Source organism: Alexandromys fortis, unplaced genomic scaffold, assembly GCF_014885135.2.
Source record: "Alexandromys fortis isolate MF-2015 unplaced genomic scaffold, M_Fortis_MF-2015_v1.1 scaffold_39, whole genome shotgun sequence".
NCBI lineage: Eukaryota > Metazoa > Chordata > Mammalia > Rodentia > Cricetidae > Alexandromys > Alexandromys fortis.
In genome coordinates this window covers 6,228,361-6,246,312 of record NW_026067918.1, presented here as the reverse complement: position 1 = coordinate 6,246,312, position 17,952 = coordinate 6,228,361, and the positions used below count along the sequence as shown (strand labels likewise).

General features: G+C 46.6%; 1 protein-coding gene across 9 annotated transcripts in view; it reads left to right on the top strand.

Annotated features, from left to right (window-relative positions):
• The window catches only part of Slc39a11 (solute carrier family 39 member 11), a 421,876-nt gene that overhangs the window by 270,304 nt on the left and 133,620 nt on the right, over positions 1-17,952 (top strand). For all 9 annotated transcript variants that reach the window (XM_050140478.1, XM_050140477.1, XM_050140474.1 and 6 more), the window contains one exon: positions 7,370-7,540. In XM_050140478.1, coding sequence (XP_049996435.1) covers positions 7,370-7,540 — 171 coding nt within the window. The remainder of the gene's footprint in view (positions 1-7,369; positions 7,541-17,952) is intronic.

Sequence of the window (17,952 nt, the reverse complement as noted above, 5' to 3'; positions counted from 1 at the left end):
ATCTCCACATTAGAGCTCCAAACCAGTGGAGACAGTGCGCTGGATGTCTCCCTCGGCGTTGTGGGTGCAGCTGTCGGCTATAATACTGACGCCCGCTGCTACCAGGCAGGCCTCATCAGTCATTGACAGATATAAGTGGATCACAGGAAAATTACCTGCCTGTGAGGAATTAGCCAATCACGTGGTAATTACTTAAAGAGGCCTCATTTGGGCTGAGGGCGTCTCACAGAAGAGGAATGAAATGTGGGAAACGATGGTCAAAGAGATACAAATTAGGGGATATACCACATCCTCTATCCCATAAATGGACGCACTTTTGAGAAATACCCAGTGTGGACGGAGATTTGACCAATGAGGTCGACAAAATGCTGCTCATAGTGGTGTCAATGGCGCCGTCTTCCTGATCCTCCCAAATTTCTGACCAGTTGCATAGGTTAGTGTTTGCAGTGATATTTAATAATAAAAAAAAAAACAGTTCAGAAGCAGCCTTGGTGCCCAGAGGTATGAGAAAGTCTGGACTAATTTGCATTGCTTGGCAATGCCTGAAAGGGTCTTTAACCGTAAAAGGAAGGGCTTCTGTTACGTTTCGTGGGAACAAAGAACAGTCTACCGTCGTGTAATATGATATTTCAGCTCAGTACAACCACATCAGGGGTGCAGAAGGAAGTGCACCAACCTCTGTTGTTACTTTTTAGTCCCTGAGATCATGGTGGCTTGCCTCGTATTCTGTGTACTTGGTCAGTTTCCCACGGTTCCTTCTGCGTGTATTTATAATTTCATGATCAGAAGCAAGACCATAGATGAGGATGTTTTGAGTGAGGCCTATCACCCTGTGTCAAGGCGGATAGAGCCCAGTCCTGTTGTGGTCTCTTCCACCCGTAACTTGCATTTAGTTGATGAGGCTTCGATGACATTGACTCAATGCTCTGACATTGGTTTTTACGCCAGAATCTTACATTTGTATCTCTCTGTTGTCAGTTCAAAGGGCTCTGTGAGATTCAAGGACACCATTGGTGCAGAGACGCCATGAAGTAAGAGGAATTGCTGGGCTGAGATGCCCGGAGTGTCCTTCCCTCTTTTTTACTGTTCTCTTGACAAACGATAGGCCAAGTTTATTGTCGCTGTGCAGCTGACCTACCTGTCAGTTCCTGACAGGTGGGCCACAACTCACATACTGAATGTGTCCCAAAGGTAATTTAGCAAAATTACGACCAAGTCAAAAATCACCCCTGTGGAAATCCTTTTTCTCCCTTAAACCTTCTGGACTCAGTTGCTCGGAATATTAAAGGCAAGAAGTTACTTCTGTTTTTGACCCTGTCTTATTGAAGCCTTCACCTTTTCTACAAACTTAAGGGCAAAATCAGTTTGAAGAAGCAGTGAGAAAGAGAGCAGAAGGGGTGAATGAAGGGAATACTTTCTTCTTTGTCTATTTTTATTCTTTTATTTATGTGTGTATGTCTAGATGTATGTGTATGCACCCATGAAACTGCACCCATGAAAGCAGTTGTCCATAGTGGCCAGAAGGGTGTGTGTGTCCTCTGCAGTTTAAGTTACATGTCATTGTGCCGGTCCCACAGCCATTCAGTCACAAAGAAACACACAGAGGCTTGCATTAATTATAAACTGGTTGGCATATTAGCTTAGGCTTCTTATTAACTCATATCTTATAGTAACCCATAATTCTTGTCTGTTTTAGCCACGTGGCTTTGTACTTTTTATCAGCAAGGCATTCTCATCCTGCTTCCTCTGTGTCTGTGTGCCGACTGCAGACTGTCTCTTTCCTTTTCCCAGAATTCTCCTATTCTGGTCACCCCACTTCTACTTCCTGCCTGGCTACTGGCCAGTCAACATCTTATTAAACCAAGCATGCAAGAGACTTTCAGGTCTGTGTGAAGGTTCTCCCTAGCTTGAATAAGACCCCTTCTCCATTTCCTGGGACTGACCCAGCCCTGTTACAGGCTCCACTGATGCACGTGGTCTATGAAGTTGAATGTGTGATGCATCATGTCACACAGAAAGGCTCTTTTCCCAGGATGGGTGCCCATTCTGGAAGGGAAGGAACAGAAAAATGTGACCCCCTGTGGCAAGAGATGGCTGCTACAACTTTTAGCACTCTAAAAAGCAGAAGTAGTAGCTTGAATATAAAGGAAATAATTTGGCAAATAATTGGCTCACAACTAAGCAAAAAGCCCTAGGACCATTTAACAAAGAATCACAGAGAAAATGTTCTCAAGCACAACAGCAGAATATAAAACCGGGCCCTGGATTCTGCTGTGTATTCTGTGAGCCAGTCACTAGACCACATGCTCCCGTGATTCAGTTGCTGGGACAGTCTTACTCCGTAGATATGATCAAATACATACATGTTATAGCAAGGAAACTAGGAGCAGCGGTAGCACCAGCCGACTGAGGCTGATAGTCGAGAGTGGTGGTTTGAATGAGAACGGCCCCACAGGTTCATCTCATTTGATACTTTGTTGTCAGCTGGTAGAACTATTTGGGAAGGATTAGGAGGTGTGACCTCGTTGGAGGAGGTGTGCCACTGGGGCCAGGCTTTGTTCATTTTCAGATTTGTGCCATTCCACGTGTGTTCTCTGCTTCTTGCTTGAGGTTTAAGATGTGAGCTCTCTGCTGTTCCTGTCACCATACCTTCGCTCTGCCATCATGAACCCTCACCTTCTGGAGCTGTAAGCCCAATTAAATGCTTTTCTAAATAAGTTGCCTTGGTCACAGTGTTTTATCTCAACAGTAGAGGAGTAAACAATTTCCTCTGGCAGACATGTGGTCCTTTCATCCTTTCTCCTTGCAGTGACACAGCCCCGACTCCAGACACACAAGAATACAGAATCCACATTCAGGAGCTGGACAAGGGGCTGGGCAAATACAGATGAAAGAAGCTGTGTTGGGGGTATGAGGATATCTTTTCTGACGCATGCTCTTTAGTATATATAATTATATATGATGTATATAGTGTCCACATTTGTAGGTGCATATGTGTATGCGGAGGCCACTTGTTGACGTGGGTGTCCTTCAATTGCTCTCCACCCTAGATTTTGAGACAGGGTCTCTCATCACATCTGAAGTTTATTGATTCAGCCAGGCTGACTTGTTGGTGAGCCATGGAGATTCTCCTCAACACTGTGGTTACAGATACATGTTGTCTACCCACCTTTAATTTTTTTATGTGTATAAACACACAGAGAGCATGGAAGAAAAAGATCCACTAATATTTCCCCTTCCTTATTGTTCTCAGAGAATCAGATTAATTAGAAACAGTCATATATATGCATCGTTGTCAAGTACCTGCCTCAACAAAAATACTGCTTGCCAGGGTAGAGACGTGGGAATTGAAGGGATTATAAGTAAAGAATATGAAGGCACATAAAAATGATAAGACAGAAAACAGAAAGTATCGGAAGGGCATTCCAGTGATTACTGAAATCCTGAAAATTTGCCCGTGTTTATTTTTCCACGGCTTTTATACCCAGCATAAATGGGGGAGAAGGTAACAAAAGACTTGATTAGCATGATAGAAAGGGTAACTCATACAGTCATCTCTGAGACATCAGATCATTAGCATTCTGTAGTCTAGGTAGCTAAGGTACTCTAGGTCACAGACACTGAGAAGCACCCTTCCCTAGGTGACCTCATCATTACAAAAGAAAGGAGCAGAAGTACATTTGCATATCCTGACCACCCATCAGGATGGCACCAAGCAATCTTAACTTCAAAAGAGCCAAGCAACCACCTTCTAAATTAGGAGGCACAGTTATGCCTGTCAGTCTCCAAACGCTCTGACTGACAGGTGGAAACGGGCCTGCGTTTTTCAGCCTCCACACATTGTAACAGGGCTCTCTAAGAGTTCGGTTCTGAGGGCAGGGGAGATGGATCAGCAATTAAAGTGCTCTTACTGCTCTTGCAGAGGACCTGGGTTCAGTTCTAATTGCCCACATGATGACGCAGAACCATCTGTAATTCTGGTTTCCAGGGAAACAGTGCCCTCTTCTACCTTTAGTAGGCAGTGTCTGCACATGGTACACATATATACATGCAGGTAAAACCCTCATACACACATGTATGTGCATGCTTATATGTGTATAACACATGTGTAGTGGTCAGAGGACAACTGTGGGGTTTGGTCTTTCTTTAGGCGCCTCCCACGTTTTTGAGACAGGTTTTCTCTTTGTTCTGGAACTCCAGTGAGGGTCTTCGAGTCTGTTTTTATGTCCCATCATGCTCTCACTGGGATTACAGGTATCTGCTGGGCTTGCGTTTCTTCGATAACATTTATTTATATAATTTAATGTGTGTGGTGTGTGTGCGCACGCATGCACACAAGCACACATACATGCTATGGTGTGTATTTGGAGATCCGAGAATGACTTACGGAACTTGGTTTTCTCCTTCGACCATGTCGGTCCTAGGAATCAAACTTGGCATTCATTCATCCTGCCAGCCTCTTGCCAGATTTTTACAAGGCTTCTGGGGATCTGAACTCAGGTCCTCATACGTACAAAGTGATTGCGGTGTCGAATGAGCTGCTGTCTCCCCAGGCCTCTTCTTCCATACTTGTGGTTTGCCTGCCGGTGCTGTCCGTATGCACACAGTACATAGCCACTCTGCATCCCTGTTACTGTGTTTTGTAACAGGGCTTAGAAACAAAGACTTCTGAAGCTGTGTGCACGCAGTAGGTGAGACTCTGCCTGCTGTGTTACCCTAATGAACTCATCTCCAGTGAGATCTGGGGGTTTTGTTCACTCTCTCTCTCTTGGCTGATGATCTGTTAATTAGCATTGCTGTATTCACTGGGGGCCTGAGATTCCATCACTGGGCCCATTTGATTCAACCAGTCACCCCTCTCAGGGAGCGCAAACCATCTGTGTCCTCGTGTGGCCGGGCCTATGGGCTGTGAAAGAGGAGGCTAGCTCCAAATTCACCTCCCTAGATGTGTCTTGAATCCTTGAGGACACAGTCAGGCCTCCAGACCATCTGTGCATGCTTGGCTGCAGAGTGGATTGTGGCTTCCATTGTGCTTTTGAAAGTGGCTTCTGATAAAAATGGTTTGCCGCCACCACAAAGAGGACTTCAGGGCTTGTCGTGTTACAGAGGCAGCTGTGTCTAGGTAACAGACAGTTTGCTCAGCTTCTGGCTCCAGTTTGTGCCTTCCAGGTGTCGTCTTTGGATGTGCAGGGAAGAGAATTGTAGCCTTGGTATCTGGGAAGAGGAAGCAGGAGCTAGACTCCTGGACAGCCCTCAAGTGTCCCATTATGCCTCTAGACTGGGGGCTGGGAATTCTGGGGACCCCTGGTCAGGCTCTGTAGTCCAAGTCATCTAGATGTTATCAACTTAAGATGTATGAGTCCACTTCTGCCTCAGGCACCCAGAAACATGCCTTCATCCAGGAAGCCTGCCTAATATGTCTGACAGTAAAGCTGTGACCAAGGGTCAGTAACATGTGCATGTGTCACACACACACACACACACACACACACACACACACACACACACACGAGGGCCAGGAGACCACAGAGGTATGCTTTGTTTCTATTTTAAATGTTATTTATATATTTTTAGTATGTGATCTCAGTGGAGCAGGGCACATAGGCCACAGCATGGAGGTCAGAGAACAGCTCCCAGGGGTCAGTATTCTCCTTCCACTAGGGGTTCAAAACATCAGACTCAGGTTGTTGGGTTTGATTGGCAAAGGCTTTCAGTTGCTGAAGTATCTCACCAGCTCCCTGGTGTACCTAACCTGGATCTGAGGAAGTTCCGCCTTCCCTTCATAGTAGGAATTCCCCACTTTTAGAAGGAAGTCCTCTGAGTGGAGATGGGAAGGAGGACTGTTGAGGGTCCCTGTCACCCTCAGTCAAGGGCATGGACTACATAGTGTCATATCCATCATCCCAGAGTGTGAAGCTTTCACATTCCCACAGTCAAGGATCTCCAGGCATCCAAGAAACACCAGGCAACAGTCTAAGAAACAGCGACTCTCTCTAGTGTAAACCAGGGAATATTTTTTTTTTTGAGACAGAGTGTTTTATGTATCCTTGCCTGATCTTGCACCTGAGATTCTCTTGCCTCAGCCTCCCAAGGCTGGAATTTGGGTTCTGAGACGTCATACTGATAATCAAAGTGGGGACTTTTCAGATGCTTAGTATATGAAATTCAGTCCCTGAGTGTTCTTCGGGACCTGGACCACTATGTATTTCTGTCTCTTTGTCTGTCTCTAGCTATATGCTTACTGAACTCATTGCTTCCGTCTGTCCATCTGCTACAGCTGCTCTTAAGTCAGTCGCCCACACCTGCAAGTCACCCTGCATCCCAGGAGAGGGACTCTGATTGGCTGATCCTGACATCTGAGTTGTTCCCCTTGAGTCTCAGGGTGACCAGGAGTAGGGCCACATACATAATTCTGGAGGGTTCTGGGAGAAAGGGAACATATTGCCAACAACACCAATCCCTATATTCAGGACTTAGACTGTTTCAAGCACTCCCGTGCATTCTCTTGTTGCATCGTCACAAACCCTCTGCCATGTCCTTGCTTGGTTCCAGGGAATGCTCTCACTGGAGTGGAGGCAGAACGAAGAAATGACAGACATACAGACAACGACGTAGAAAAGCTGGGATGGGGTAGGGTGGGCTCTCTCATGCAGAAGCTATAGCACCCCAGAAACGTAGCACATTTATTGTAGAGAGTTGAACAGAGTGGAAGTCATCATATACATCTGGACAAGGAGGCAGGGCTATTATATACAGCTGGACAAGGAGGCAGGGCTATTATATACGGCTGGACAAGGAGGCAGGGCTATTATATACGTCTGGAGAAGGAGGCAGGGTTATTATATACGACTGGACTCCCATGGGGCTGAAGTGTTGGTACTTGGCATGACCAGCACCTATGTCAACAACACCCACTCACCCAAGACTTCTCTCACTCCCTACAACCCCTTCACCTCCAGAAATTGTTTTATTGCTGCAGTGTTTTCAATCAGGAAGCTACAATACAGAGCAGTGAGAACCCCTGGTTAGCAGGCATCACTCAACTGGTGTGTGGCAGGGTCATGAAATAAAAAATGTATGGCCTGATTTCACAATCTATGCTCCTTAACAACCCTCAGCCTCCCTCTCCTTATGTGGCACCTGCATCCTTCTCAGAGCCTAGACTCCGGGAACAGTGTCTAGTTCCTGAGTCCTTGCTGAATGACTGTCCCAGGGGGTGCTTGAGCCAGCAAGAGGAGATGCTCGGTCTGTGGCCGTCTAGATGTAGGATCGTCCCTGGCTTGGAGGTGTCCTCTTGCTGCTGCCTGCCCAGCTGCAGAGTGCACGTTTTTACAACCTCTCTCTCTCTCTCTCTCTGCTCTTTTTTCAGACAAGAGTGAGAATGGTGAGGTATACCAGAGGAAGAAGGTGGCAGTCACTGGCCTCCCAGAGGGCACTGCCCCCTCAGGGGCTGTGCAAGGGAACTCCGGGCAGCCTGGGGTGAGCAGCTGGAGGAGGATTGCTCTGCTTATCCTGGCCATCACTATACACAACATTCCAGGTAAGGACTGGTCCTGGGGCTGTCTGCCACCTGCTTTAGGGTCGCGCCATTGTCCACACAGCTGTGCAGCTGGAACAGTCGGTAGTGACATGAGTCCTATTTGGAGAGGAGTGGAAGCCACTCTATGCTATGGGTGATTCATTTCTAGAATGATCTCTTTATGTTCCACCTCCCATTCCAGTTGCTTTAAATAACCTCTGCTATTTTGACCCATCAGTCCCTTTCTTTACAAAATTGGTACCAGGTACCAAATCATATTGAACATAATTCTGTAACTCCTGTGATTTATGGGATGGAGGAGCCTCCTGTAAGTGCAGGATGCCTCCAGTTCTGACGGATGCTAGTAAGGATGCAGTGAACTCAGTGGACTGGGAGATAGGTGGCTCAGTCCGTGACATGTTCGCTGTGCAAACATGAGTTTCCTCACAGAACCCAAGTCCAGAAGTTGGCTATGGTAGCATGTGTCTGTCATCTCAATGCTGGGGTGCTCTCTCAGTCCTTTACGGATCTTTTCCTGTTACAGCATAACTTATTCGATGCCTTGGGGTTTCATTTTATGGGGGAGTCTTACTGGTGCTTTATTTCAAAGATAATATCTTCTTTTAGCGCAATGAGAAGACGTGGGTAAGCATAAAATAAAACAAAATAAAGCTACTACAAAAAATGCAATGATTGAAGGATGCCGAGCGGCTGGGGACACATTCTGGAACCCCAGCTCTGCTTCCCGCTGATGAGTTTGTCTCCAAACACTGTTCGGCTTCCTCACGGATGAGATGGGACTAATATGCCAGCTGGTTTCTTTTGAGACTTCCACCAAGCATGCGTCCAACCATAGGCTGTGTTCAGGCCCGCTGAGCATCTGACAGATCGGGGGGTGGGGGGGGTCATTGGATGATGGCTCTCTAAGGTGACATTCTTCTCGTGAGGCTCATAGAGATGTGATTCTGCCATCTCCTGGCATTTGTTTTGTAGAAGCGGAGAACACGGCAGGGATGAAGTTCTCCCTCTGGAGAACTCAGATACTCTGCTATCTGCATGAAGAAGACAGCGTGTGTGGCCTTGTCGGTGTTATTATATCTAGTGCATATGGAATCTGCCTCAAACACCATGCCCCAGAATAAGTTGGGCTCTTTCTCTGGGAGGAGAAAAACATGTTTCTCTAGTAATTTCCATTGCAGTTACAGCAGTTTCCATTGGCTAATCACACACGGGCTGCTTTTGTTAGAGCTGTCCTCATTGCCTATCTCTCTCCCGCTTCTTTCTCGGTGTTTTAGCCCCTCTCTGAGGCAGATATACACACATCCTGGTTAAGCTCTCCGTTCAGAGTGTCTTCCCATGGAGTCATACATGGGACCCTTCCACACAATGCCCAGAGAAGATCTGTGTTGGAGGCTCCCATCATGCTCCCCACAGTATCTTAAATGACCTATTGGAAGTCTGAGGGCTCCAGAGTCTCCCAGTCTGTGAAATACCAGTCATTACAGATACAGGGTTGCCTAGGTCATCCTGTCGGCCATGGCACAGTCCCAGCATGCTGGAAGGTAGAGACAGAAGGGCGCTTAGCTACATAGCAAGTTCGAGGCCAGCCTGAGTTACGTGAGATCCCATCTGAAAAATAAAATCCCCTAACTGAAGTTCCTAGCAGGGTTCATTTCTCCTGCCTCGGATTTCTGCTTTAGTCTGAAGAGAATAACTCACCCACGCTTCCTGTCAGTAGCACGCCACTCTCTGACAAGAGTCATCTTGAGAGCCTGTCCAGGGCTAGGTGCCTTTGAAAAGGTCTCCTTTTTAACACCATCCTTTATGGTTTATTAAAAATTTAGGTGCAGTGTTGACATTCCCCACGACCCCGAGTTTTCAGATAGACTTTCCACAATGACTTAATGGATAATTGATTTTTTTCTGAAGTTTTTGTCTTTGCTGGTTCAGTTTTGTACATCCTGAGGATGACATTTTGTTTAAAAAATTGTATCATAGTGTGGAAAAAAGAAAGAAGGCTTGTTGATGGATGGTCTGGCTCTGGAGTGCTCTGGAGTGTGAGGACACACTTGAGGGCACTTGAGTTAGTGTGCCACCTCTACATGCGAGGACAAATGAGTTCCTGAGCCCCTGGGTTTTACGATCCCCCTTAACTCCAGTGAAGTTATGGGCCCCTGCACGTTATTCTCCATCACTGTAACAAAATGCATGAGAGAAAGCAAGCTAAGGAAGAAAGGTTTGCCTTGGCTCAAGAGTTCAGTCCCAAGTCTTTGGGCTCGAGGCAAGGCAGAGTGTAAGGGCAGCGGGTCTGTGTGCTATCTCCCTCTGATGTGACATGTAACGTCACATACTCAGTTACTTCTGTTGTTTCTCCTCGTTCGATGGGGCATCTTTCTCAAAGGTCACTGCCACATTCGGTCACGGTGTATACTGGAGCTCTGACCTAATCTGTGGCTATTCTGTGCTCCAATACCAGGAAGGGTGGGTGTGTTTGCTTCTTACCTCCATTCTAGGAGAGCAGAGGCTAGCCTACAGCTGAGTGATTCATTCTCTTGTAGTGTTGGCTACCGGGTATACTAAGGGTGTGTGTGTGTGCGCGCTGTGAAGGTTGAAATCCGATGTTTTCCTCATTCAGTCTCCACTTGCTCTTTGAGTCAGCGTCTCTCACCAGGGCCTGGGGAGTGATGAGCTTGAGTGACTGGCCTGTGAGTGTCTGCCTGCCCAGCTCTGGGGTTGCAGGTGCGTGCCGGCACACCCAGCTTTTTGCATGGATGCTGGGGATGAGTGGCAGGCTCTCGTGCTTGCTCTCCTTCCCCCTTGAGGTTGATGATGGCGATCCACAGTGGAACCTGAAGAGCTCGCTTGCTTCTCGTTCTCCTCTCCTTGCAGTCAAGAGCCGAGTTCATTTTGGCAGTTGTTGCTATGATATAGAGACCTGAGGGCTGCTGTTTGTGTCTCCGGGACAGCACAGCGCTGATTTTAATTATCTGCTTTGTCATCCTCGCTAGTTTCTAATAATGGCTTCGAAAGGAACGCTCGGGGTTTCAGTCAGAAGTGATTTTAGTTTCAGGGAACTCAACAAATTTAGAAAACAGAATAGTAACAGTGGCAGGCTGTTCCTGAAGGCTAGGGTTATGACTAATTTTTACTTTCTGCATGGTTTTGTAAGATTTAGAATCAAACTTCCCTATGAAAAAATGTGATTACTTGTAATGAGTTGAAGGTGGTTTGGGGGAGGGAGTCTCCCCAAGTGAGCCAACCACCTCAGGACCCTGATTTTCAACATACCCACCCAAGTAGAGAAAGAAGTTATACAACAGGGAAAGCCTCATTTGGGCTAACCTGGTGTCCTCATTTGATGGTGGTAGAAAAGGAAGTTAAGAATTTATGACAGAGATGATGATTTTGTTTGGGATAGCCTGGTGTCCTTGCATGATAGAACAAGGATAAGAACTCTTTAGGGTCATATATATGTGTGTGTGTGTGTGTGAACTAATCTTATTCCCAAGGGCTGCATCCTCAGGACCTAATGACCTACCCAAAGCTGGCATCTCATCCCATCCTTTGTTTTGGAAACAGGATGAAGGACTCTATTAGTTAACTATTGTTGCTTTAACAACTTTTTCCTAACACAATGGCTTAAAAAAAAGATCAGACTTAATCCCCTACATGTGGAGGTCAAAGGTCTTAAATCAGTTCTTAAGCCATTAACAGGACTGGTTTGCTGAACCCATTCCTTGTTCCTTCGGCTTCTGCAGGCTTCTGCATGGCTGTCACTCTGATCCATGGCCCATTGTTTTCTCTGCTGTGTCTGTTCTCCCCCTGCCACCCTCTGGTCTGAATTCTTCCACTGCATTTAGAGCCTCCCCAGATAACTCAGGACCATGGGGATCTGCCATTCTCTTTTACCAAGAGTGTAGCTGTAATAGACTCAGGCATTAGAACTCAGGCGTTAGAGCTCTAATAGGCTCAGGCATTAGGTGTTTTTGTTGTCCTGTTGGCTGGCCATAGGAACAAAAACAATCAAGCTGGCCAGAGACAATTAGCTTGAGTCTTCCTGGGTCTCCTCTTGCCCTGGGACTTCTCCTGGCCTCAGTCTCTGTTGTCTTTGTTTCCCATCCCAGGCTGCTTCTGTTTGGGCTTCTAAATGATTCTCCACATCTGCTGAGTGCATTCTGTAACTTACCTGGCTTTTATTCAGGGTTAATGGGACCCAATAAAACATGGTATTTACCTGGCTTTCTCTCCTGTGTGTTCAGTAAGGGCATGAGGGTACCTTGGGGGTATTGCTGAATCCATCACTTGTGTGCCACTGGGACGTCAGAACCTCACAGAAACCACGTAAAGTGAGGAATAGGTTTTGGGTTCAAAAAGAAGACAAATTTGTTTTGGCCTATGATTTCCCTGGGTTTAGCCCATCACGGAGAAAGAAGGCATGGCAGACAGAGCACCTTGGTCTATGGCATAATTTACAGGACCCAGAAACCAGGTACAAGGGACCCCCAATGTTCTACTTCTAGCTAGGCTTCTTCACTGCTCCAAACAGTGCCACCAGCTGGGACCAAGCCCTCAAATCACAAGCCCATTTGGGGCACATTCCCGGTTTCAACCATAACAGTTTCCACGCCCACCGAACGGACCCTCTTCTCTGCTTGCCTCTGTAATTGTCACTGTGCCACCCTACTCATGTGGCCACTTCACTTTTTGTGACAAAAAGACGTTCATGTCAAATGCACGTCTGGCTGTGTTTTACTGGCGGTAACAACACATTCAAGTGTTTCCTCCCCTGCCTGGAGAACCTCTCCATATCCCACTCTTCTCCCATGATGCTCTCTTCTAAAGAAAGGGATCGCACAAGGTCCACTGATCACTTGACGATGTCGCTTAACCTCCCACGCAGAGGATTCTGTTCTGGCTGATTTTCTCCTTTTCAGTTGAGAAAGAATCCACGTTCTGCCATACCTATCCTTTCGAGGCATAAGCGGTCGAAGGGTGGGTAATTATCACCACTGTCTACACCAGCCGGTAGAGAAACCACACCCTGGCAGCAGTCACTTCCCAGTCCCCCAGCTCCAACTCCTGACTCTACCCAACTTTTCCTCTCAGTTTTCTCCCTCTGCTCTCCCAGGGGATGGTGTCCCACACTGTGTGTGTGGCTGCTGCGCTGCTTTCTTCACTTGGTTCCTTTGTTTCCGGCATTTGTATTAGCACTGCCTTTCCTTTAAGCCCAGAACATTCTCCATTCTGTGAGGGGTGGTGAATTGTCATCAGTGGGATTGCATCTGGAGACACAGTTTGGCTTCCAGGGAGGTTCCACTAAGTGAAGGCCACCTACCCTGATATGGACACCATCCCAAGGTGTGGGGACTGGATCAAAAAGAGAGAGTGAGCTGAGTCCAGTATTCACGTCCTGCTTCCTAACTATGGATGCGGCGCAGTCAGCTGCCTCGATCTCCAAACTCCATGGCTTCCCTACCATGAAGGACCATATCCTCTCAAATTGCACACCAAAATCAGCTCTTGAGATGCTTTTGTCGTAGCAACAAGAAAAAGAGCAGCCACGTGGGTGCGTGTCACCAGGCTTGTATTCATCACCTCATGGGCGTTCGGCTTCCTTTTCCCTCGTTCCGTGTTGAGGAGTCTGATTTTGTGTGGGCATGTTCTGCTGTGTGCCTAGCTTGGGGCGGAACTGCCCGATTGCGTAGAAATCTTTACATGTCGTGAAGTCCATTGTTTCTTTTGTTAAGCTCCTCCCACTTAGTTCCATTCCTCCAGCCTTTGATGTTTTTAATAGGTAGTAACTGAGAACTGATCACAGCGCCCCTCGATAGAGTACTGGTGTTGGGGTGTCTGTGAGTTCCACTCTAAAGAGTGCTAATCACTTTCCGGTTTGGATCTTTTTTGGACCACTAAGCATCAGGATGCTACTGATCATGGCATAGGGCATTGACTTCTGTGTGCTTCAAGTGTTCCTGTTGCCCCAAGGTGGCTTTGGAGGGCCAGCTCTCAGAACAAGGTCGGGGCTACAGCTTACGACGAGAGGCCAGTAATTACAGAGAAAAGCTGGCGTCTCATTTTCCTGGGACGAAGACTGCGTGAAACACTCTATTATTAGAATACGGATTTTCCCAGGAAAAACACGATATAATAATCATTTTAAGTGACATTCTGTTTCCAGATACTGGGGGGTCATCACTAGTGCAGGCTCCACCAATAGGTGAGCACCACACACACCTGTGAATTCTTGGTCATCATCAAAGGCATTTACTAAGGCCTTGGAAGTTCTAGACATCATAGAAAGTATCCCATGGATGTGTTTAGGTATTTGTCCTCTTGACTGAGACAGAGATGCAGAAGTTCAAAGATGGGACCTAGGGCCACACAATCACCACAGGTGGCGCTGACTCTTGCTCAGCCCAATCTCTCTTCCTGCTTTGCTAAACTCTTGGACTCTTTTCTATCTAAGGATGGCAAAGCTCTTCAGTTATTTCTAAAAAAAAAGAAAAAAAAAGAGAGAGAACACATTTTGCTCTTCTATTTTTTTTTTTTTAACAACATGAAATGTTAGCGTCTGTGGCACCAGCCGGGTGTGTTGGGGACCTTCTTGCTCCAGATGTCCTGGGCCCTGCTCAGCAGCAGACTCGGGCCAGGCAATGTATGGGAGGCCTCTTCCATATCCAGGGGTGTCACTGAGGGGGCCCCACTAAGGGCTGCAGAAGAATACCCGAGTGGTGTCCCCTCCACACATCCATCACCAGCAGGTGAGCATAGACTGGGGTCAGACACGAGCAGACTGTAGAGTCAGTTGGACCTGAATAATTCCTACAGCCACCAAGTGCCGTATTAGCCACGTGACTTCGGATACAGGCCTGAGCATCTCATTGTTGGCAGATGTGTGAATTGGCGACGTCTCACCTTGCAGCTCAGTATGAAGTGAACATAGCAGTCACAGCTATTGCAACAGGCGGGCCACCTGCTGTGCCACCCAACTTTAAGGGAGAGCAGAGCCTGTGAACATGAGCTCCTTTGTGCCCACCTCCTTTTCGCTCATTCCCCTCCTCCATCTCCCGCCCCCCACCTGCTCCTTCTGGAGCACCTTAGTTTAATCCTTACGGATGTTCTGGTTGGAGTCAGGTGACCTTCAAGCGGGCAGCTCAGAGCACGTTGGTTCTCATCTCCAGCAGGTTACTTCACGATTCCTCTCATTTGCTCCAGGAGTTTGAAAACACTGTAATATTCTCCTCTAATTATCTGCACCTCAGTGGGAGGCCCGACATTATAATTAGCATGGGCTCCTGCACGGGATGACATTTTGCTCAGCAGATCATGTTCCTGGGTGTGTGCGGGGAGCAGAAGTTGAGAGCACACTTTCCAATTATGCTGTTGGATGTGAGCAGGAGGCCTGGCATGAACTCCTAGAGGGGGAGATCGCACTTCCAGGGTCCCTGCGTGATCCCATGTGGACGTGCCAGGCAAGCTGAGAGGCCCACGACCAAGGGCTGTGGGCGCACAGGACTCCAGAGCCCAGCTTCCTGGCCAGAGCCACAAGCTAAGGCTACACGTGGATTTGTGTTCAAAGGAAGACGAGTTTCCACACTGACTCTGTTATGTCATTTCCCTCCCTCTTCTGCAAAGAGAAAAGTCAAAGCAAGATAGTTGGAAGACAGTTTTTTTTATTGATTTGCCAAGAGTCTGGTTAACCTCATGCTACCTTGCTACCGTGGCCAGAAAAGGATTTAAATAAGAACTTATTTGTCTAGCTATTTTTCTCTTGATTTATTAAACTTATATTTTTTTTAGACAAGGTCTCACTCTATAGGCCAAGCTAGCCTGGAACCTACTCAGTATCCCTGAAACTCTGGCAACCCTACTGCCTCAGCATCTTAGGTACTGGCATTATATGCATGGGCCACTATGCACAGCTCGAGAAAGAAGCCCCCTGGTGTTTGGTGGCCAGCCAGTCTAGCTGAATTCAGGGGCTTCAGCTTCAATGAGAGACCCTGTCTCAAAAAATAGGGTGGAGAGTGGTTGAGCATGCCCTGACATGGACATCTGGTTTCTATACATGTGTGTTGTAATAGAAGCGGCAGGCTACATTCCTGGCACACGGCCGCCTGCACAGCTATATACCCGAAGTAATTACACGGAAACTGTATTCTTTTAAACATTGTTTGGCCCATTAGTTTTAACCTCTTATTGGCTAGCTCTTACATATTGATCTAACCCATTTCTAATATTCTGTGTAGCACCACGAGCTGGCTTACCAGGAAAGATCTTAACCTGCGTCTGTTTGGAGTGGGAGAATCATGGCGACTGCCCGACTTGGCTTCTTTCTCCCAGCATTCTGTCTGTCTATTCTGCCTGCCTAATTTTCTGTCCTATTAAAGGGCAAAGGCAGTTTCTTTATTTAACCAATGAAATTAACACAAAACAGAAGACTCTCCCCATCACATGTGCATATACATGTACAAGTTCACCTGTATAAATGTGTGCATGCATACACACATGGGCACATACATACATTAACACAAAGAATACCTCGTGTAGCCAAGGATGACCTTGGGCTCTGGGTTATCCTTCCTCTATTCCTTGAATGCTGGGGTTATAGGTGTTCATTAATGTTGCTTGTGTGGCAAACACTTTAGCAGCTGTGCTGAAACCCCTGATTCAATTCTGCTTTGTTCTTGAGTTGGGGCAGACACGGATTCAGAGAGCATGTTCAGGAAAATTGGTGCATGCTCTGAATTATGATGTCCAGTGCTGGGCAAAGGCTGCTCCAAGAATGAGATCTCCCCCTGCTGCTCCTCCCCCTGCTGCTCCTCCCCCTGCTGTTCCTCCTTCTGCTGCTCCTCCTCCTGCTGCCTTTGTCCTCCCCCTATTCCTCTTGCTCCTCCTCACCTTCCTTCTTGCTGCCTTCAAAAAGACACTTGCCCCTCTCCTGGTCAAGACAGCATAATGAGCCCATGTAAGCTTATGACCTCCTGGAAAAAAAAACAACCTAGCCCCTTAGCTAAAATCTGCTTTTGAGGAAGGAATCCTGTCTGCTGGAGGCCACTGTGACACTTACCCCCAGGCCTTTGCTAGGAACATTGCCCACCGTGGCACCCACTGCTGCTACATAAGACATTTTAGTTAGCAATACATTTTCTAGAATTGCTTCACCTCCCTTGTGAAAACAATCCAGGTATCATTTATTGTGTATCTCTCTTAGTCATTGGCTGCTAGGGAGACTAAGGTCTGTATTTCCTTGGTAACAGTGACATATGTTCTTAGGGTCTGAATTAGTGTTCTACCATTTAACAACCAATCATATATCACTCTCTAATTGGTTTCAAAAGGAGCAGGAATTTTTCATTAGTTGTCCCAATTTTATCCCCATAGTGCCGTTTTGTTTCCTGGCTACTGATTATATTTCTAATCTAGATACATGACCCGAAGATGCTTATTTTGGTACAGATGAAAGGAGAGGAAGGAATTGTTGTGGTACTCTCTGAACATTTGCAGTGAGAAGCAGCTACACACCTGCATCTCGGAGATGCGGTACAGGAGGCCTGAGAGATGGCTCAACCATTAAGAGCACTTGTTCTTGCGCAGAGGACCTGGGTTCAATCCCCAGCACATACATGGCAGCTCACAGCTATCCATGGCTCCAGTCCTCTTCTGACATCCAAGGGTGCCAGACACTCGTGTGGTGCACGTACATACAGGTGAGCAGAGCACACACACACATACAATAAAATTAATATATCTTAAAAAAAGAAGTGCAAAAGAACACAATGTGGATTTTTAAACTCCCTGATAGCCATAAATAGGAACAATATGTGAATATGCATATGTTGTATGTATATACACATATATATCACTTCTTATACAATCTCCCCTGGGGTATAAATTTAAAAAAATAAAATAGAAGAAGCAAAAATCAAATGGGATTAATTTACAAAATACATATCATATAGTGTAGCCACATTATTGCCATTTCATCATGGAATCTGTATTTGAAACTTGGAAGACCATGTAGGTTTTGAAGTGTGTGTTTTAAGTTCATGGCACATTTTAATGTGGATATTAAATTTTAATGATTAAAGTTAAATTTAGTCATTCTGAAACAGAGTTGTGAGCTAAGAACTTAGCTCAGTGTGTAAAAACCACCTGCCACACACAAACACCTGATAACCTGAATTCAGATAACTGAAGCCAAAGTAAAAATCAAATGTTGTGGCTGGGCATGGTGGTACACATCTTTCATCCCAGCACTGAGGAGGCAGAGGCGGAGGTAGCACTCGGGAGGCAGAGGAAGGCAGATCTCTGAATCCCAGAGCAGCTTGGTTTACAAAGTGAGTTCCAGGACAGCCAGGGCTACACAGAGAAACCCTGTCAGAAAGAGAGAGAGAAGAATAAGGTGGAGGAGGAGGAGGAGGAGGAGGAGGAGG